General features: G+C 47.8%; 1 protein-coding gene across 1 annotated transcript in view; it reads left to right on the top strand.

Moving 5' to 3' along the window:
• The window catches only part of GPAT2 (glycerol-3-phosphate acyltransferase 2, mitochondrial), a gene marked incomplete at its 5' end in the record, with an annotated part of 339,381 nt that overhangs the window by 276,033 nt on the left and 42,073 nt on the right, over window positions 1-21,275 (top strand). The window contains 2 exons of the mRNA XM_082253675.1: window positions 5,987-6,064; window positions 6,153-6,284. Of these exons, the coding sequence (XP_082109801.1) occupies window positions 5,987-6,064; window positions 6,153-6,284 (210 nt within the window). The remainder of the gene's footprint in view (window positions 1-5,986; window positions 6,065-6,152; window positions 6,285-21,275) is intronic.

Raw genomic sequence — 21,275 nt, 5'->3', positions numbered from 1 at the left:
CCATGATAGAGGAGCCTCTGGGTGGTGATTTGGCTGTGGCAGCTCCTCCTTTTCCCCAGGTGCTGATTCCTGGGTATTCGCTTTCCCTTTGGACGCCACATGTGGAGCAAGTGCTACTCTGGTGGGGTCACTACCTCTCTCTGCTGCAGGTTGTGGGTGCTCTGTTTGCTGGCGACCAGGTGGTGTCACCAGGTCCCCCTATTTGTTGATGGAGTTTCTGGAGCAAGGTTCCCCACCTGACCCCCTCTCAGAGGCTACAGGTCCCTTGGGGTCCCAGCCATCCATTGATGTACTAACGGCAGTCCTGGAGTCCTTTGTGTCCTGGGTGGAGGTGGCTTTTGGGCGGCGGGCTAGTAACAAGCATCCCTTCCACCTTCCCCTGCCTCATCTGTCTCCACAGATCTTAAATCTGACTTGGCTGCCGTGGAGAGGAGGTGCCAGTCTCCTTTGGCACTTACAAGCCATCTCACGCGGCAAAAGTGTTTTCCTTATCCCTCCTATTTTGACAGATTTGTCACAGAAGAGTGGGAGCGTCCAAAACGTCCCTTTGTGGTTCCTAAACATTCTGCAGTAAGGTACCCCTTTGAGGGGCCCTTCCTCAAGAAATGGACTGTTCCACCGGTGGTGGACCCCCCGATCTCCAGTTTGAACATGGCAACCATGATTCCGGTTGAGGAATCTCTGACTTTTAAAGATCTGGCTGACAGGAAGGCAGAATCTGTGGCCCGCAATATGTTAACTGTTGCTGGTTCGGCGCTTAGGCCATTCCTGGCCATTGCCCTGGTGTCTCAAACTCTGACCAAGTAGGCTAAACTTCTTTGTTGAATTGGTGGACCAGTTGGTCCAGGGGCTGCAGTGTGTCTGTGATGTCTCTTTGGACACGGTTCCCCTGATTTCTAGACTGTGTTTCAGCAGTGGTGCTTAGGCGCGTGTTGTGGCTTAAGTGTTGGCCTGCGGACCAGACTTCAAAAAAAGCTCTGACTGATTTACCTTATCTATCCTGGATGACATCATTAAGAGTCTCACAGAGGGGAAGAGTACTTTTCTTCCACAGTCTGGGAAGGGTAAAGAACCTCGTCGTCGACGTGGCCTGTCTTTCCTGTCTGAGCTTTGACAGGAAACCGATGGCCGTGAATCACTGGATGGGCACCTGGAACTAGAACTCCGTGATGCTGGATGAGAAGGCAAGAGCGTAGCCGGAACACAAGCCAAGGGGTCGTCAACAGCCGGGCAGTGCGGGTACAGGAACGTGAGATAGAAATGGTGTCCAGATACAAGCCGAAGTCGGTACACAGTCGGGCAGCGAGGTACAAGGGCATGATATAGGAGCGCAGGGTCAAAACACAGGCCGTGGTCACAGGTAAGCAGGCAGGAATCCAGAGGAGAGTCGAGGACAAGCCAAGTCACAGGTAAACGGGAAGCAGGTCAGGGCACAGGTGAACAGGAAGAAGCTGAAAGACCACTCAGCAATGTGCTCCTATCATTGCTCAGTTTAAATAGGCCATTAGGCGCCAGTGCGCGCACACACCTTTCTTCTTGTGTACACGCTAATGTGCCTGCGCATGCACGCCGACGCCTGTTTGGGTCCAGCTTAACTTCTCTTACACCACCTTCTGCAAGCAGAGTCCTCTGCTGCCTTTATGGACGATGTTGAGATCACTATACAGACCCGGTTGGCCTCTAAATTAAGTCTGCTTTGATTTCATCTAAAAATTTGGATTATCTGGGTCTGACTTTAGATTCAGCTCTAGCCATAGTGTTCCTTCCTCTGGACAAACTCCAGAAGTTGCATGCTGCGATTCAGCTCCTGCTGTCCAGCAGATAGTCATCCCTCCAGACTGGCATGTGGGTGTTGGGCCTGATGATATCTACCTTTTGTGGTGGTTCCATTTGCATATTTCCATACGAGGTTCCTTGAGAGGGAGATCCTGGTAAAATGGAACAAGTGTCTGAAGTCTCAGGACAATCTGATGTGGCTGAGCCAGGAAACCAAAGGGTCTCTAGTCTTGTGGGTTCACTATCCAGCTCTTTGGCAGGGCAAATTCTTTCTCCCCTTGTATTGGACAGTGGTCACCACGAATGCCAGTCTGTCTGGGTGGGGAGGTGTCCTGGGATTGAGCTCCCCTCAGGGTTGTTGCACACTGGAAGAGTCCTGACTGAGGATCAATGTCTTGGAACTCTGAGTGATCAGGCTGTGCCTAGATCACAGTATGGATCGACTCCGGGGGCTTCCAGTGTGGATTCAGTCGGACAATGCCACAGCGTTGGCTTATGTCAATCACCAGGGCAGAACAAAGAGTGTGTTGGCAGCCCTAGATGTAGCCGGCATTCTCTGGTGGGCAGAACGTTTCGTTCCGGCCCTTTCTGCCATAAACATTTCAGGAGTGGAAAACTGGCAGACGGACTATCTCAGTCGGCAGGCATTGGACCAAGGGGAGTGGTCCCTTCATCTGGACATGTTTCATCAGATACATTAGGTCTCTGGTGGGGCACCCCCGAAGTGAATCTGTTGGCATCCTGGCTCAACAGAAAGGTACGGAGGTTTGTGGCAAGGTCACAGGATTCTCTGGCAGACGCCACAAACGCTCTGGTGTCCCCGTGGGCCCCATCCTGCTTTACAGTATGTGAAAAGCGTACATTTGGTGGTGCATGTGAGTCGTTTGTTGTTCACCCTCATTCTCTTTCGGTAGCTCGGATTTTGACCTTCCTTCAACGGGGTGTTGAGTAGAAAATGGTTTGGAGTACCATCAAGGGCCAGGTGTTGGCCTTGGCAGTCTTTTTTCAGCAACCCCTGGCCACACACTCTCTGGTGCGTACCTTTGGCATACCTTTGCTCAAGGGGTTTGAGATCTGACTCCACCGTTGCGGTCTCCTTCACCGCCTTGGGATCTGAACTTGGTGGTTTCAGTTCTCCGGAAGCCTCCCTTTGAGAATATTCGGGAGTATCCCCTGCTTATGCTGTCCCAGAAGGTGGCCTTTTGGAGGCTATCACCTCTGCTTGAAGGGTGTCGGAGCTGGCGAAGTTATCTTGTCGTACCCCCTACTTGGTGGTCTACAAAGATAAGGTCGTTCTTCACCCATGTCGGTCTTTCCTTCCTAAAGTAGTTCCTGATTTCCATTTGAATGAAGACATTGTGTTGCCTTGTCCCTGTGTCCCAGGCCCAAGCATCATAAGGAAGTTGCTTTGCATGCCTTGGATGTGGTTCGGGTGTATTTGGCAACCTCTGAGTCTTTTCGGAGGTCAGATTCACTGTTTGTAATTACAGACGGGCCAAGAAAAGGGCTGTCCACTTTTTCTGCGACAATTTCCAGATGGATGAGACAGACAATGACTCAAGCCTGTTTCGATCAGGGGTCAGGTTCCTCCTTTCACTGTAACAGCGCACTCTACTCGGGCGCTTAGTACTTCTTGGTCCTTTTGTCATCAGGCGTCCATGGCGCAGGTTTGTAAGGCGGCCACTTGGTTGTTGGTGCACACTTTTACTAAATTCTAATAAAGTGGATATGTTGGCATCTGCAGATGCTTTTTTTGGCCACAAGATTTTGCAGGCTGCTGTTTAGAGGGTCTGTTCCCTCTTTGGGGGTGTTTTGTTCAGGCTGGGCTCCAGTTGTGTTTTTTTTTTAATAAATATTTGGTTTTGGATTTAATATGTCTTTGAGTACCAACAATGGATCAATGTCAGCCTAGACCATTTTGTTTGAATTTCTCATTCCTTGGTTAAAGCCTTTGTGCTGGGTGGCACATGGATTGTTTCGCTTGTGTGGCCCTTCTTTTCTCTGTGGGACCTTAGTGATTGTAAAGTCTCGTGGTGTTTTTTTAAAAATAACAAACATGTTATACTTACCTCCTCTGTGCAGTGGTTTTGCACAGGGCAGCCTGGATCCCCCCCCCCCCCTCTTTGCTGCTCCTGGCACCTCCCTCCTGTCGAGTGCCCCCAGAGCAAGCAGCTTTCTATGTGGGCACCCGAGCTGAGCCACAGCTCTGTGTGTCCATTCAGACAGGGAGCTGCCATTCGGCCCCGCTAGTTAGTTGGCTAACTGACTTTGGTTGGCAGCAGCGGGAGCCAATGGCGCTGCTGGGGTCTCTCAGCCAATCAGAAGGGAGATGGATGTCCGAGGGACTCGTGGACATCGTTGGATAGAGATGGGGCTCAGATAAGTATTAAGGGGTGGTGGGACAGCTGCTAAACACAGAAGGCTTTATCTTAATGCATAGAATGCATTAGGATAAAAAAAAGCCTTCAGCCTTTACAACTCCTTTAACTTGGTTTTGTCTGTTTTGCATACTGCCGCTTTTGTGATTTTCCGAGAGATTCCTTTGTTGCTCCTCCCATTTAAGAGTGTCTTTTTAGTTGTTGCCTCAGCTCGCACTTTCATACAAGGGGCCTTTTTTAGTTCTTCGCCTAGATAAGGTAGTGTTGTGGCCTGGGTCTTCTTTCCACCTGAATAAAAGGACATTGTGCTGTCATGCATTTGTATCAAGCATCCTAAAGAGAAATTGGTTTTGAAAGATGTTTGAATGTGTCTAAGGACTACAGCTTTGTTTCAAGTCTGATTCCCTGTTTTGCCTGAGGGTCCTCTCAATAATCAGGCTTGTTCTTGATCCAGGAATTCTAGGTGGATTCATCAGCTCATTTCTTAGGCATATAGTATCATAGGCAGGTCCTTCCTTTCCAGTCAAGGCCCACTAGGAGTGTCAGTCTGGTCTATTCAGCATCAAGCTTCTGTTGTTGACGTTTTAATAAGGTTTCACCAATATTGTTATTGGTACTGTATCTGTGCCCAGTATTTTCATGAGTACTGGTACTCGTGAAAATGCTCCGATACCTGAAGCCAAAACCTTTTGTTGTACGATTTGAGCCCGTAGAAAATGAATAGGCTTTGATCACAATGCAGGGAATTGCATGAACAGGAATGCAGTGTGATTTCTGTCTGAATCGCATGTAGTTTACCACACTTCTCTTGTGTGAACCCAGGGTTGTCATAGTGATTTCAGCCTGGGTTCACACAGGAGCGGTGCAGGAAACGGCATGGGATTCAGACAGGAATCGCACCACATTCCTGTCCAAATCGCATATATTAATTTCATATGGGCTCAGACTGCACGGCAAAAGTATCGGTGTGTACTTGTACTCACTGGTAAAAAAAAAACGATATCAGTGCAACCCTAGTTTTAAGGCTGCTACTTGGTCTTCTCTTCACACGTTTATGAAATTTACCCCCTTAGATGTTTATGACTCTGTGGATGCCTGTTTTGAGCAGAAGTTCTTGCCGGCAGCTCTGTAGTTGAATTTCCCCTGTTCTGTTTTTTGGTTTTAGCATATTTAGGTTTGTTGATGTGTTGCCTCATGTTCAGTGTTTGGGACATCCAAAGTAGTCATAAATATGAAGTCCTATGTGTCCTGTGATGTACGACTTAGAAATATAGATTTTTGATTTACATGTAAAATCTTTTTCTTGGAGTACATCACAGGACACAGATGACTCCCCTCTTGTCTGAATCTTACATTTTCCTCCAGCTACAAAGAGTAACATACACTTAGTTCCCATACTGTGAGCTGTGAAAATTTTAGAAGAGCCTACAGGGAGGGAGTGAAATGAACCAGAAACAGACTCTTAGCAAAGTACCCACCCCTTTCTTTACATGTCAGATGGACACAACATAATTAGGAAGAGTTGGAGGAAAGTCTATGATCTCTGGAAATTTCCTGACAGTTAAGCTCAATCCAGTGGTCAAAGAAAATACAGAGTTCTCATGCATAGCATATTTTAAACTGTAAGTAGGAGATGCATTTAAAGGTTTGCATACATGCAAATTTTTTGCAAATAATTAGCAGAGATTGCATTAGAAAAGTAAAGTTTAAGTTCTTTTAATAGTCGCAGTTGCCTACAGACTTTAAGTTTGTATAAATTAGCCATTGTGTATCTGTACAGAGTAGTGAAAGGACTTTTATTACCCTTCTAACTTTCTTTCATTCTTTTGCAGCCATGTCAGCCCCTGTATATGTTGTGCCAGGATATTATGGACAAGCTGATTCACTGTGGTCTTCTTTCCATGTATGAAGTAAGGTGTACATTTATGACATACAGTAACTCACACACATTAGAAAATATTGCAGTCAGATGTCAGGGTTTCTTGTCTGTCTTCTTAGGACCCCAATGCAGCTCCAGCTTGTGACACTGGGAGGCGTTCCTTTGCAGACAGCCTTATGTGGAGAGTTACTGATGATTTTTCAGACAGTGACTGCGACTTCACAGAAGAAAAAGTAAAGAGACACTACAAGGTACTGCATGAGTGTGTTGTATTACTTACTGACCAAGGCCTGAGAGTCTGCATCTTTTTTATTATGTGGATATCTATATGCCTGCAATTATTTTTTAAATTTTTACTCTAAATCTTGTAGTACAACAGTATAATAACAGCTATATTTACAGACAAAAAAAAGAAAAATGAGCTTGTACCCTCACAGATAATCTGCATTTTGGTGACCCCCCTGCAGCCTACCGATATTACATTAACATCTTTTGCTGGTAAGAGAACTGCTCCCAGCTGACATAGAGCAGGGGGTTGCTTTTGGAGACATTAGATTGCCTGGTTGCGCTGGAAAATTAATACAGAGCCTTAAAAGAGTACCATCTAGTGCAGGGAAATCCCTGTAAAAAAAATACTATATCTACAACTCAAAATACATTAGTGTGATGGTCAGTGGGAAGAATGCTCCTTATACTTGTGGGTACTGGGAAGAATTACCACCTTACATATAGCTAAAAAGATCAGGGGGGGGACTTATCTCAGAGGCAGAACTTGTTCATTGCTCAAGGAACCCCTAACAACCTCTTGAGGAACCCTAGTTGAGAAACCCCAGTCTAGTGTATAGACCAGTAAATTCCCCCCTCCCGCAATTTGGTGCTGTCTGCTTGAGCAGCATATATCCAGGGTTAACATGAACATTTGTTTAGATCATTCACACCAAAGCATTTGCATATTCTAAACAAGCAGTAAACGCACTTTAAAACAAGCCCCTAAAACAGTATTAAACCCAAAAGCAAACATTTATTATATTGCAGCTTACCAATTCTTAGATGTGAGGTCTATATTTTCTTGTTTAGGCTTGCTTTCTTCTATTTACATCTGGTAATCCAGACAACAAGTCTCTTGTTTTTCACAACACACACTCTCCAGCAGAATGTATCAGTGTACATGCATGAGACCTACTACTTAACACTGGTGGGGGTGATTAAAATGATCAACCTTTATTTATGTATAACCTTTATCCCAAAAGTAAAAAAAACTTTGCTTATAAAGCATGAACTAAAATTTGGCTTCAATTTTTTAGTGGTTTCTAAATCTGCCAATACATTTAACACTCCCCTCCCCACCAGACTGACAATGGTGCTGTCTGCTGTGCCTCATGTTCTCATTCCTCCAGAGTTGTATCTCACTAATACAGGAGGTGTGTTACTGGACAGATCCCCAGGTGAAAGCAGAGGGGAAAAAGTCAAAGAATAGAAAAATGATGCAGCCTCAATATTTAATGATTGATAAGCTGCAATATGTTATATTTTTGGTTTAATACTGCTTTAATCACCTCCGTAACTATTGGCATTGCGGAGAAATTTAAATTGTTACCTTAAAAAAAATATTTTCATGCTATCCTTATCTTTAAATATGCCAAGTTCATTATACCATATTTTTTTATTCAATGTGATATGATTTCTGATTAGAATACCTGGTTGATCCTGCCAGTCCACCTTCTTCCATGTTAAACTTACCTTGCTAAGTACAGAAGCAGATCCATTGTTCCGTGGTCAGTTTGTGCCCCATGGCTTTATGTTTGAAGGTAGAGAATGCTGTGCAAGTAGCGTGCTGTATCTTCTACAGTATATCTTCTGTTTTGCAGCCACACCCCTACCCACATTTTTTTTTCCGTTGATTAACCGCGTTCCATTGCCGTAGAAGCTCTTATCCTGTCACTTATGGAAGTGAAGCTAGTACAGCACAGATAGTCCTGTCCACCCACTGCTCCTTTCATGGGAATTGCAGTCCTCTGATGTTGTGGGAATCGATTGGATATAGATATATAGAAAGCAATTTAATGAACTTTTGAAAGTGGAATTAGAAAAAGTCTGCTACTACACTATTATACAGGAGTAATATAGCGCCAACAGTTAACGCAGCGCTTTACAACATTAGGGCAGAAAGTACATTTACAATACAATTCAATACAGGAGGAATCAGAGGGCCCTACTCGTTAGAGCTTACAATTTAATAGAGAAGGTCAGGTGAAACAAAGGGTAATAACTATGGGGGATAAGCTGATGGAGAAAATAAAAGCACAGTTGTTAGGTTGAGACCAGATAGCTTTCTCTGAAGAAAGAGGTTTTCAGGGATCGCCTAAAAGTGGACAGTAGTAGGAGTAGGAGATAGCTGGACAGATTGGGGTAAAGAATTCCATAGGCTGGGAAAGGCATGGGAGAAGTCCTGGAGGCAAGCGTGGGAGGAGGTGACAAGGGGACTAGTGAGCTGGAGGTCTTGGAAGGAAAAAAACGAGGATGATTTGGTTGGTATTTTGAGGCTAAGTTAGTGATGTGGATGGCTTTGTAAGTTATTGTTAGTATTTTGAATTTAATTCACTGGTTGAGTGGCAGCCAATGAAGGGATTAGCAGAAAGTTGTAGCAGACCCTAAACAGTTGGTAAGGTGGACGAGTCTGGCAGCATTCATGATGGACTGAAGGTTGATAGTCTATGTAAAGATAAGCCAATGAGGAGGGAGTTGCAGTGGTTGAGGTGAGAGATAATCAGGGAGTGGATTTGGAGCTTTGTGGTGTCATTAGTTAGGAAGAGCCGTATTTTGGAGATGCTGTGGAGGTGGCAAGCTTTGGAAAGTGATTAGATTTGGGGCCGAAAGCAGAATTCGAGTCGAGGACTACACCTAGCACCCTGGTATTCGCGGATGGGTTGATGGTTGTACCATTGATCTTGACAAAGAAGTCAGGAGAAGGGGCATGTGTGGGAGGAAATATTATGAGCTAATTTTTGGACAAGTTGAGTTTGAGGAAGTTGTGTGGCATCCATACTAATATGTCGATCAGTAAATTAGTGATGCGGGAGGAGACTAATGTTGTGGGCTGAGGGGTAGAGAAACAGATTTGGGTGTCATCAGCATAGAAATTATATTAGCCATGGGAGGCTATCAGCTGACCCAGAGAGGAAATGTAGTTAGAGAATAGGAAAGGTCCAAGTACAGATCCTTGGGGGGACCCCAATGGAGAAAGAAAACAGAGAAAGAAATAGGAGAGGAGGAAGTAGAATTGTAAGTGACACTGAAGGTGCTTTGGGATAGGTAGGATGAGAACCAATGAAGGTGGTATATGTACACTATATAGGCATCATTGCCTATATGGCTTTGGAAACTGACGGAAACCTGACTGGGATTCTTGTTTTGATCTTCAACCTCTTCCTGCCCATGCTATAGCTGAAAAACAACCACAGTGCAGGCTCACATTGCTGGGAGGGGGTCTATGGACGTCCTCCCGTGATCACACTGCCTGCGTGCCCCCTGCAACGTGCATCAGCAGAGATCTGTGATTGCTGTGCCCATTGGACACAGCTGATCACAGATTGGGGTAAAGAGCCAATTACTGTGGCTCTTTGCAATGTGACCAGCTGTGTCCAATCACAGTGTAAACAGGATTTTTCTTTTGTTCATTGACGGACACAGCTCTTCATCTTCTTGACTTTAGGGTTATACTGCCCCCTATAGGAGTAGGACACTAGGTAGAAAAAAAGCTTGAACACACCTATGGGGCAGTCCCTGGGGGGTATACTCCCACTCCTGCTTATAGGTATTTTGTTTTTTTCTACCTAGTCAGGAGTAAGGACATAGTTCCTTGCTGGGATCTCTGGTCCTGGCAATTTATTCTTTCTCTTTCGTTCACTGACGGACACAGCTCCATGTCTTCAGACCATTCTGCTTTATGATGCCCTCTCTTCAGGAGTAGGACTAGGTGGAAACCTTTTTGGTCATGCCCCTGGGGCAGTCCCAGAGAGTATACCATCACTTCCTGCTATAGATCTTCAGTTTTTCCTGCCTAGTCAGGAGTAAGGACCTGCGATCGTGGCATTTTTTCCCTTTTGAATGGAATTTTTTACTTTATTATTTTGTTTCTATGTGAACTACAATCAGCTAGTTCCTGTGTCAACTACAATAAACAGCCGGACTGGGCGAAGCACTGGATGTTCAGATCTTTAGGTCTTCCCAGTCTGGCCTGCAAGCGTGACCCAACTATTAACTCTGCGCTAGGTTGGCCGCGACATAGCCTCACTGGACGAGTGAAACACCTCGCGAGGTTGCATAGCCCTGTCATGACAGCAGTCACTATCAGAGCCGTACCTCAGGCCGCAGCACCCCCATTCCAAGATGATGCGGTGGACTGCTGGGAGTAGTGCCAAACTGGTGACTGTGGTATGGTGAGTAGTGTCCCCCCTCCTTTCTTATGGAATTGCTGGGGATGGTAGGCCCCCTCCTGTGTACTTCCTCCCCCTCATGTCTTTACCCCTTCTCCACAGTGGAGTTCCCCCTACGTAGGTACCCTCACCTGCCCCTCCTTAGCCTCTTTTGGGGGGCTTGGGTGCATTTGGGTAGGGGGCTTGTATAGTGTTGGGCCGAAGAGTAGCGGGTGGGTGCCACTGTCGGGCCCCCTTTTGGGGGTGTCCGTACCTGGGGGGGTCCCGTATTTTTCTCCCTGGGGTCCAGGGTCCCGTGCAGCGCCGTCATTTTGCCATGAATTTTGTATTCCCGGCTTCGGCGGCCATGTTTGTGTAGTCCAGTGGCCATGTATTTTGTTTCCCCATAGGGTTTAATGGCGGCCATTTTCTTGTAGTCTGTGTGCGGTGATGTGCTGCGGGGGCCTCTAGTGTCAAGGTAGGCGCTTCCTCTTCCTCTTTCCATCGCAGTGTGGCAGACTGTTTGGCACTCTCCAGCTCGGGTGGTGAGTCGCTGTGGGTACACGATCCTTTCTCTGCTATATTCTGCGCCACGGGTGCGCTGATTCTTGTGGTGCCCCAGCGGTGTGCGGAAGGGTCCCCGTTTTTTTGGGGTGGGGAAAAAATTTCTGGTTTGTGCACGGTGTGGCTCTGATTAACCCTTTGTTTACCATGAAGCTTCTGGAGCACGTATCACCACCTGGAAGCTGCGGGACCCTGCCCTGGCAGCCATGACGGCAGCCCTGCAGTCACTAGTATCCAAAGTAGATATGGCCTTGCAAAGGAGGCCTAGCATGAAGCCCCCCCCCCCCCCCCCCCACCTGTATCCTCTGCTTCCTAAGATTCTGAGGTGGACCTGGCCGCCGCGGGCGAAAGTCGGCCTACTGGTTCTGCGTCCACGCACGCTGAGTGCGTGGACGCACTGGTTGAGGTCCTGATTGTGTCACTGCAGGAAAATTTTAAGTTGGAGGAATCAGATAATGTTGAGTCGGCAATGCCGGTACAGTTTGGCAGACGCAAATCTTCCAAGGTGACAAAGGGGTTTCCCTTTCCTGCCTATTTTGACAAGATTGTCACTAGTCAGTGGGGTTCCCCGAAACGCATGGTTGGAATACCTAAGCGTTTCGATAGGAGATATCCCTTTGAGGAGTCTCTTCTGAAAAAAACGAACGGTTCCACCGTTGGTGGACTCCCAGGTTTTCGGGCTAAATAAGGCCACACTTTTGCCGGTGGAGGATTCTCCGTCCTTTAAGGACCTTGTGGATAAGAGAGCTGAGGCTCTCGTCCGGTACCTTTTCACAGTGGCTGGTTCAATTTTGAGACCGGTGTTTGCTATCACCATGGTATCTCAGACCTTAATGGAATGGGCAAAGATTTTACACCAGGATCTGGAAGGGAGTCAACATCCTCCTGAGCTGGCGGATCAGTTGATCCAGGGTTTACAGTATATTTGTAAAAGTATACTCAAATATATATCGTCCCTAGGAACATATACAAAAGTACAAGTAGCGAAGGTATAATTGAGGAGAAATGACGTAGCATATAAACCAGCCAAATCTTGATATAGTCCTTAAACGTCCATGTATGCAAAAATTTAGTGCAAAGAATGCAAAAAAAATTAAATGCAAAAATTTCAAACAAAGGGTTAATTCCTCAGTAATAGTCCAATCCACCAAGTGAGAAACACCATCAAGTGTTGGGGTCACCACTGCTCTACACCTCCACCGATGTGATAATGGGGGGACTGGCAACTCACCAGAAGCTGTGGCCCTCCTATTTACACAGGACAGGCAAACAGGTTGTGGTATCACAAATCTCACTCAGGAACGATTACTGCTGCTATTACTGGATTTCTATCACGGATGATCACATATCTCCCTTCTTCTCCCGGCATTAGCTCAGATGGTAAACCTTTTCTCATCAGCAGTACAAAGCAGCCCCGTGACTTCCATCAGCTCCTTGTAAAGCCTGCAGGAGGAGTTTTCATTCTCCACTGATCCTCTGTCTGGACATGTCTGGACAGTGCTGATTGGACCTGTGCTGATCACATGCACTCTAGGAAGGGGTTAACTGTAGTGGCTCTCCCCCGTGTAGGGCTCCAGCTTGGATCCAGGGTAACCTCACATCCAAAGTTCTCAGTGTAAGCTGTTCACACACAACGAGGATCCTCCAATCACCGGGAGACTTGATCCAGATACACTTCCAAGTGATCCTCAAGCAGTATCAGTATCTGACGCTAAGGTTGCTATGATAATGCATTTCAGAGGGCGTGGCCTCCTTCAGCTATTTTTGTAGTGCATCCTTGGATGCGGCCCCCTTTACCGCCAGGGTATCTGATGCCGGTGATCCTTCGCCGCATGATATGGTTGAAGTACTGGTCGGCCGACCTGGCTTCTAAAGAGGTGCTGACTGATCTTCTTTTGTAGGTGGCCATTTGTTTGGTGCATCTATGAAAGAGACGGGAGGTAAGAGTACATTACTTCCATAGGTTGCTAGAAGTAGGAAACCTCATCGTGAACATGGTCCTTTCTTCTCGGGAACACAAGCTGCCCTTTCGTCCGTCTGGATCGCAGGAAAAGGGTTTTTCGATCCACCCGTAACTTTGCGGGAGGCTCCAAGAGACCCTGGAATGGTAAGTCCAAAGCGAGCACTTCTGGTTTCCGCAGACAAGCCTTCACCAGCCTGAGGAGGCACCCTCAACCGCATCTGGGGTGGGGGGATGTCTTCGTCTTTTTTTGGATCTGTGAACCTTGCTCATTCAGGACAAATGGGTCCACGAGATGATTCGGTTCGGTTTACAAGATCGAGTTTCGGTCCTTGCCTCCGGCAAGGTTCTTTCCTTCATACTTATGCCTGTCTCATGAGAGGCTACTGGGCCTCTACGGAGCAGTGCAGGACCTGTTAACACAAGGAGTTATTGTGCCAGTTCCAGAGTCGGAACAGTTTCAAGGTATTTATTAAAACCTGTTTACAGTTCCCAGGAAGGACAGCAAGGTTAGTCCGATCTTGGATCTCAAGGCTCTGAACCACTTTGCGGGTTCAGAAATTTTGGATGGAGTTTATCTGCATGGTAGTAGCTTTCCTTCATCAAAAAGATCTTCTGGCTTCTATCAATCTCAAGGACGCTTACCTTCATATAACAATATGTCAGGCTTTAGCGTTTTCTTTGTTTTGCTGTGGGCAAGGAGCACTATCAATTCTTGGTGTTGCCTTTTGGTCTCGCCTCAGCTCCTTGGGTGTTGACAAAGGTTTTGGCTCCAGTGTTGGCCTTGCTACAACAGAAGAGGATCGCGGTACTGGGTTACCCGGACAATCTGCTTCTGCATGCAGAGTCTTCCTCGGCTCTAGAAGTCGACTTGGACATTACAGTGTGAACTCTACAGTTCGGGTGGACACTGAATTTTCAGAAATCGTCACTGACTCCATCCACCAAGTTGGACTACCTGGGTCTGATGCTGGACTCAGACCCAGATAGTTCAAGGTAGTCAGACTCAGGTTTCGGCCCTCTCTTCTGTGCTCATTCTGGGGGTAGAGAATCGGCAAGCGGACTATACCAGTCGGCAGACGTTGGATCCCGGTGAATGGTCTCTTCACCCGGAGGTATTTCATCATCTGTGTCTTCAGTGGGGAACCCCTGATGTGGACGTGCTGGCCTCCTGTCTCAACGGGAAGGTGCAGAGGTTTGTGCCAAGGTCTCAGGATCCTCTGGCTGACCCCACGGACGCCCTGGTGGCTCCTTGGTGTCAGTATCTTCTGATTTACGTCTTTCCTCCAATACAACTTCTGTCAAGACTGCTACACAGAATCGAAGTAGAAGGAATTCCAATCATTCTGGTGGCACCAGACTAGCCTCGTTGGTCATGGTACTCAGGGTCTCAGGGACCAATCTTCCATCCTGCTTTATGGTTGCTGGCTTTAACGGCCTTGCTATTGAAAGCCAGGTGCTGAAGGGCAGAGGGCTGTCAGTCAGTGATTCCTACATTGTTTAAAAGCTAGTAAATCTACTTCGAGGAAGGTTTATCATAGAGTTTGGAAGGCGTACGTTACGTGGTGTGAGTCTCCGGGGGGGGCGGGGGGGGGGGGGTTCTCCCCGCTCCTTTTCTGTGTCTCGCCTGTTGGAGTTTCTACAATTGGGTGTAGATCAATGTTTGGCTCTGGGCACCATCAAGGGCCAGATTTCCGCCTTGGCTATATTTTTCCAAAGCCCTTTGGCGGCGAAGTCCTTGGTTCACACTTTTGTGCAGGGAGTTTGCCATCTGGCTCCTCCGGGCTCATTGACCTTGGTGCAAGACAAGTGGATCCATGAAGTTATACGTTCTGGCTCCAAGATCAAGTTTCATTCTTACCCTTCAGAAAGGTTCTTTCCTTCCAATGTGCGTCTGTCCCCAGACCAATTGAAGGCTGTCTTTGAGGCGGTGCAAGACCTGTTCCTGCAGGGGGTGAATGTGCCGGTTCCAACCTCTGAATTTTTTCAGGGGCTTTATTCACACCTGTTCACGGTCCTGAAGAAAGAGGGTAAGGTGCGTGAAATTCTGGATCTTGAGGCCCTGAACTGTTGAACTGTTTTGTGCGGATACAGAAGTTCATAATGGAGTTTATTCGTACAGTGGTGGCATTCCTGCATCAGGGGGATTTCCTTGCCTCTATCACCATCAAGGACACTTACTTACACATTCCATTATGTCTGTCACCAGCACTTCCTCCACGTTGCTGTAGTTTGTGCGTTACCCTTTGGTCTCGCCTCCGCTCCTCAGGTCTTCACAAGTGTCGTCCCCAGTGCTGGCATTGTTACATCAGCAAGGGATCGCAGTGCTGGGCTACCTGAACTACCTTCTCCTGTGAGAAGAGTCCCCTACTGCTCTGGTGGACAATGTGGAAATCACTATACGGACTCTAGTGGGAGTTTGGCTGGCTTCTGAATTATCAGAAGTCTGCTCTGGTTCTTGCCACGAAGCTGGACAATCTGGGTCTGACTTTGGACTCGGCTTTAGCCAGAGTGTTCCTTCCTCTGGTCAAACTCCAGAAATTATGTGATTCATCTCCTGCTGTCCAGCAGGTGGTCGTCCCTCCAGACTTGCATGCGGGTGCTGGGCCTGATGGTTTCTACTTTTGAGGCGGTCCTGTTTGCACAATTCCATACAAAGTCCCTTCAAAGGGAGATTGTGGCCGAATGGGACAAGACTCCGCAGTCTATGGAAAACCGGATCCGGCTGAGCCAGGGAATGAAGGGGTCCCTGATATGGTTGCTTCGTCTGGGAAAATCCTTCCTCCCCTTGTATTTGACAGTGATCACCTAATGGGACAAGTGTCCAAAGTCTCTGGACAATCAAATCCGGCTTAAACAAGAAGGTGCAAAGGTTTGTGGCACGGTCACGGGATCCTCTAGCGGATGCCACAGATGCTCTGGTGGCCCCCTGGGGCCAGTATCATCTGATTTACACCTTTTCTTCCTTTCAAGCTTCTCTTGTGCAGGATGGAGGCAGAAGGGATTCTGGTCATTCTAGTGGCCCCGGTATGGCCTCGCAATTCTTGGTACGCCGACCTGGTGTGGCTGGTCGCCGACGTCCCTTGGAGACTGCTTCTCGGAGGATCTGTTGTCCCAAGGGTCAATCTTCTATCCTGCTTTACAGTCCCTGGCTTTGACGGCTTGGCTGTTGCAAGCCAGACACTGAAGGATAGAGGTTTATCTGGGTTGGTGATTCCAACACTGTTAAAGGCTACGAAGTCTACCTCTAGGAAGATCTACCATCGTACGTGGAAATTGTACGTTTTGTGGTGTGAGTCACTTGGTGTTCGCTCTTTCTCGTGGCTCGGGTCTTGACCTTCCTTCAACGGGGGGTTGAGCAGAAATTGGCTTTGAGTACCATCAAGGGCCAGATGTCGGCCTTGGCTGTTTTCTTTCAATGACCCTTGGCCACGCACTCCCTGGTACATACCTTTATTCAGTGGGTATGACATTTGACTCCACCAGTGCAGTCTCCACTACCGCCTGGGGATCTGAAATTAGTGCTTTCAGTCCTCCAGGAGCCGCACTTTGAAAATATTCAGGAGATTCCCCTGGTTACGCTAGCCCAGAAGGTGGCCTTTTTGGTGGCTATTACCTCTGCGCGCAGGGTGTCGGAATTGCCGGCGTTGTCTTGTTGCACCCCTTACTTGGTGACCCACAAAGATAAGGTGGTTATTCGCCCCATGTCCGTCATTCCTTCCAAAAGTTGTCTCTGATTTCCATTTGAATGAAGACATTGTGTTGCCTTCCCTGTGTCCCAGGCCAAAACATCCTAAAGAAATTGCGTTACATGCCCTGCATGTGGTTTGGGCATTTCGGGTGTACTTGCAGCTACAGAGTCTTTTAGGAAGTCAGACTCCCTATTTGTACTCACGGATGGGCCTCAAAGGACTGTCCGCTTCATCTGTGACCATTTCTAGATGGATCAGACAGACGGTGACTCAGGCCTATTCGATGAAGGGTCAGGTTCCTCCTTTCCCTGTGAAGGCACACTCTACTTGGGCGCCCAGTGCTTCTTGTGCCTTCCGTCATCAGTGACACAGGTGTGCAAGGCAGCTACCTGGTCATCGGTGCAAACTTTCACAAAGTTTTATAAAGTGGTTGTGTTGGCATCTGCAGATGCCTCTTTTGGCCGCAAGGTTTCGCTCGCAGGCTGTTGTTGTGAGGGTCTGTTCCCTCTTTGAGGGAGTTATTTTCAGATGGGCTCTAGTTGTTTTTGGTTGAGCTTCTGTTTACCTGGTTGGTTATGGATTAACCACTTGCTGACTGCTCACAGTAATCCTTCTGCGGCAGTGCGGCTCCCCTGGACTCCTAGTGATTCCGGAGGTTCGCTCCCGCTGTGTTTAGACACAGCGGGAGTCGGTCCGGAGGAGGAGATAGCTGAACCTGCGATCTCTGTCTGTGTCACAGAACCCCCCCCACCACACACGTCAGTAAGCATGAGGCTCATGTTTAACCCTTTGATCACCCATGGGGTTAACTTTCCCTGCCAGTGTCATTATTACAGTAACCGTGCATATTTTTAGCACTGATTACTGTAGTAATGTCACTGGTATCCCTAAAGATGTAAAAAATATCAGTTAGGGGTCTGATCTGTCCGCCACAATGTCGCAGTCCAGCAAAAAAATCGCAAATCGCCGCCATTACTAGTTAAAAAAAAAACAATAAAAATGACATAAATCTTTCCCGTAGTTAGTAAACGCGATAACGTTTGCGCAAATCAATCAAAATACGCTTATTGCGTTTTTTTTTTTTTTTTAACCAAAAATATGTAGCAGAAAACAAATTGGCCTAAAATGTTAAAAAATTTTGATTTTTAAATTTTTTTTTTTAGGAATGTTATATAGCAGAATGTGAAAAATATTTTTTTTTTTTTTTTTTTTCAAAATTGTCGCTCTTTTTTGTTTATAGCGCAAAAATTAAAAATCGAACAGGTGATCAAATACCACCAAATGAAAGCTCTGTTTGTGGGGGAAAAAAAAGGACATTGTTTTAATTTGGGTACAGCGTCGCACGACTGCGCAATTGTCCATCAAAGTAACGCAGTGCCGAATCGCAAAATAGGGCCTGGTCAGGAAGGGGGTCAAATCTTCCGGTCTTAAAGTGGTTAAACTTGGGTAATTTTTTCTGTTCCCATCCCTCATGTTTTGACACTGCTTTGGGACGTCCCACTGGTCAAGATTCTCAGGAGCTGTGTCCATCAATGAACGAAAGAGAAAATGGGTTTTCTCTTACGTCCTCTGACAGTCGCAGCCCGTTCAGTTAGCCTTCACGAGTGGGTAATGTACCTCTCTGCAGGAGCAGGCTAGGTAGTGAAAAGGTTAACAAACAAAAGCTTTTACACATAACACACCTCTAGGGGGCTGTTCCTCTGCCATTACCCATCAGCCACTAGGTGCTGCTCTTCAGTTTCATGCTGCCTAACATCAGGAGTAGGTCTAGGTCTTCCCAGCTGGGACCTATGTCTCAGTTCTTTTGTTTTTTCTTGTAAAAACTGTTTTTTCTTTGAAAATAGTTTTTTATTTCTCCTTCACTCACTATTGCTAGTTAGTCAGGGGGATCCCTGGAGGGACTGCAAGCGACAGCAGAGCTGGGCCTCGCACTGGATAATATAGATCCTTATGGAGTCCCAGCCTGCGTCACAGGTCATTGGTGCGCCCAGGCCTCGCAAGACAGTGCCCCTGTGGACGGGGACGAGCCTGCGTAGATCCATCTTCGCCGGGATCTCAACTCCCAAACGCCCTGTGTTGCTAGCATCCCTTCCTGGCTGCCGGCACCCCCACTCAGGGTGGGAGGTTTTCCGTATCGGAGCGGAGTCGGCGATCCGTGGAATGGTGAGTGATGCTACCCCCATGTCCCTGGGACAGTTGTCTGTGGGGGTGTTATGTGGGCCCACTCCTGGGGGATGGCAGAAAAAGGCTGTCTCTGTAATATCCCCCCTCCTGGCCATTTTGTGCGGCCCCTACCTCCCTGCCCCCGCTGGGGGCGCACTGCGATGTACACTGCTATGGATGGGTGGTGTGGAGGCTTAGTGCTTTCTTGGGGGTGTTTTCTGAGGTTCCCTGCGTTGGCCAGCTCCTGGGTTTTACACTGGCTTGGCGCCGATCTCTCGGCCGCCATTTTGGGCGAGGGCAGGCTGTTTTGGCTTCTTGTGTCGGCAGCAACCATTTTTTCCTGTCATTTTGGCGCCGGTTTGGGCGCCATCTTTATTATGAGCGGCTGCCTAGTAAGGGTGACGGCCATTTTGCGAGTGCCTTCTCCCATTTGTTTCTATAGGCATCCATTATACTGTGACTCAGGGCATAGATTGGCCTTTAGTGCATGAGGTCACTTCCTTTTTTTTACTTCTCTTCACTGCAGCAGCGTGTGTGGAGGTCTGGGCAAGTACACTGTGACACTGTGGGGTGATTTTTGGCTGCTTTTTGGGCATTTTCCTGCAAAACTGTACTTTTCTCTGTGGCTATAGCTGTTTTAAAGGGGTCTCCACCGGCGGTGTGGAGCGCGGGAACTGCCGATTTAAAGGACCAGTGTCCCAAATAAAGTGTTTTTAGCGCAAAATGGAGTCCCAGGATAGCAAATTCTTGGCAGACCTGATTGGTGCTTCAGGAACCCCTGAATCCTCTTCCATGGACTCTTTATGTGCTGCATTTGCGACCTTGGCGTCCAAGGTTGATCTGCTGATGTCTGATCGCACTACTCAAAAACGGCTGATACCCTCTCAGTCTTCTGACTCAGAGCCTTATTTGGTTGCCACGGACAACGTCCCCCCTGAAGGGGAGGACAGTCCCCACATTCGGATGGGGAGGAGTCCTCTACTGCGACGTGGGAACGCGTTATAGTGGATGCACGTTTTGTCTCTGTCAAGGAGACTTTAAATGTTGATGATGAGCCCACCCAGTCAGGTAAGCGGGTTTCCTTCGGGTCCCGCAAAGCCCAGAAGTCGGTTCAGGTTTTTTCCCTGCCCCGAGGAGTTTCCCGAAACGGTGAACGACCAATGGTGTCGCTTCAAGCATATGCTGGAGGTGCCTCAGCGGTTTAAATGCCGTTATCCCTTTGCAGATCCTGTAGACAATCGTTGGATGGTGTCACCAAAGGTGGACCACACTGTTTCTAGGTTGAATGAATCCACATTGATGCCAGTGGAGGACTCCCCGGTGTTCATGGGTCCGGCGGATAGGCACATGGAGACGCTTTCCCGCCACGTATATTTGGTGGCGGGCTCCCTGCTCGAACCTGTGTTCGCTTCGGTGATGTTTTCTCAAGCTGTCATGGAATTGTCCAAAGTGCCTTAGGAGCGGAGTCAGTCTTTCCAACTGCCCTTGACCTGGTGTATCACATGGCCCAGGCCGTGATGTACCTATGTGATGCGGCCTTGGACGAGTCTCCTTTTTGTCCCCCCGGCTAACTGCGGTTGGGGTCGCAATCCGCTGCATTATTTGGCTGAAAGTTGGCCGGCTGACCACGTTTCCAAGAAGACTGTGTGTGATGTCCCTTATATGGGTATTCGACTTCTTGGGGATACCTTAGATGAGTTGCTCAAAGGTCTTACGGGAGGTAAGAGTACCCTCTTCCCCCAAACCTCTAAAGGTAAAATCAACCCGCGCTTGGCTGGGTCTATCCTTCAAGGCCTCAGGCGGTCACAGGAAGCCATGGTCCGGGAAGCCCCAAGACCGGTCAGGCCGGTTCGGCAGCCCAGTCCTCCACCTGAGGGATGCCCTCACCCGTTTCCGAGGTGGGGGAACGTCTACGTTCCTTTTCAGGAACCCTGGTTGTCCCAAAATTCTGGATAGGTGGGTTCACGAACTGATTAGTTCAGGGTGCGAGATCGAGTTTCGATCTCGCCTTGCAGACAGGTTCTTTCCATCAAATCTCCGTCTTACTCCCGATCAATTAAAAGATCTCATGGGGCGGTGCAAGATCTTCTTGCTCATGGAGTCATTGTGTCAGTGCCTCAGCGGGACAGGTTTCACGGGTTCTATTCCAACCTGTCCACGGTTCCCAGAAAAGAGAGAAAAGTGCGTCCGATTCTGGACCTCAAGTCTCTGCACCGCTTCGTGTGGGTGAATCCATCCGGTCGGTGGTGGTGTCATTGAGTCCAGGGGACTTCTGGCCTCCATCGCCTCAAAGGATGTGTATCGGCACATCCCTATCTACAAAGATCATCAGCGGTATCTACGCTTCGCATTGGCAGAGGAGCGTTTTCAATTTGTGGCATTACCTTTTGGTCTCGCTTCAGCTCCCAGGGTATTCACCAGGATCTTGGCTCCCGTGCTGGCTTTGTT

Source organism: Pelophylax lessonae (assembly GCF_965119305.1).
Source record: "Pelophylax lessonae genome assembly, chromosome: 4".
In the NCBI taxonomy this organism is placed as follows: domain Eukaryota; kingdom Metazoa; phylum Chordata; class Amphibia; order Anura; family Ranidae; genus Pelophylax; species Pelophylax lessonae.
The sequence above is the reverse complement of the archived record's forward strand: the minus strand, read 5'-3'. Positions and strand labels throughout refer to the sequence as shown.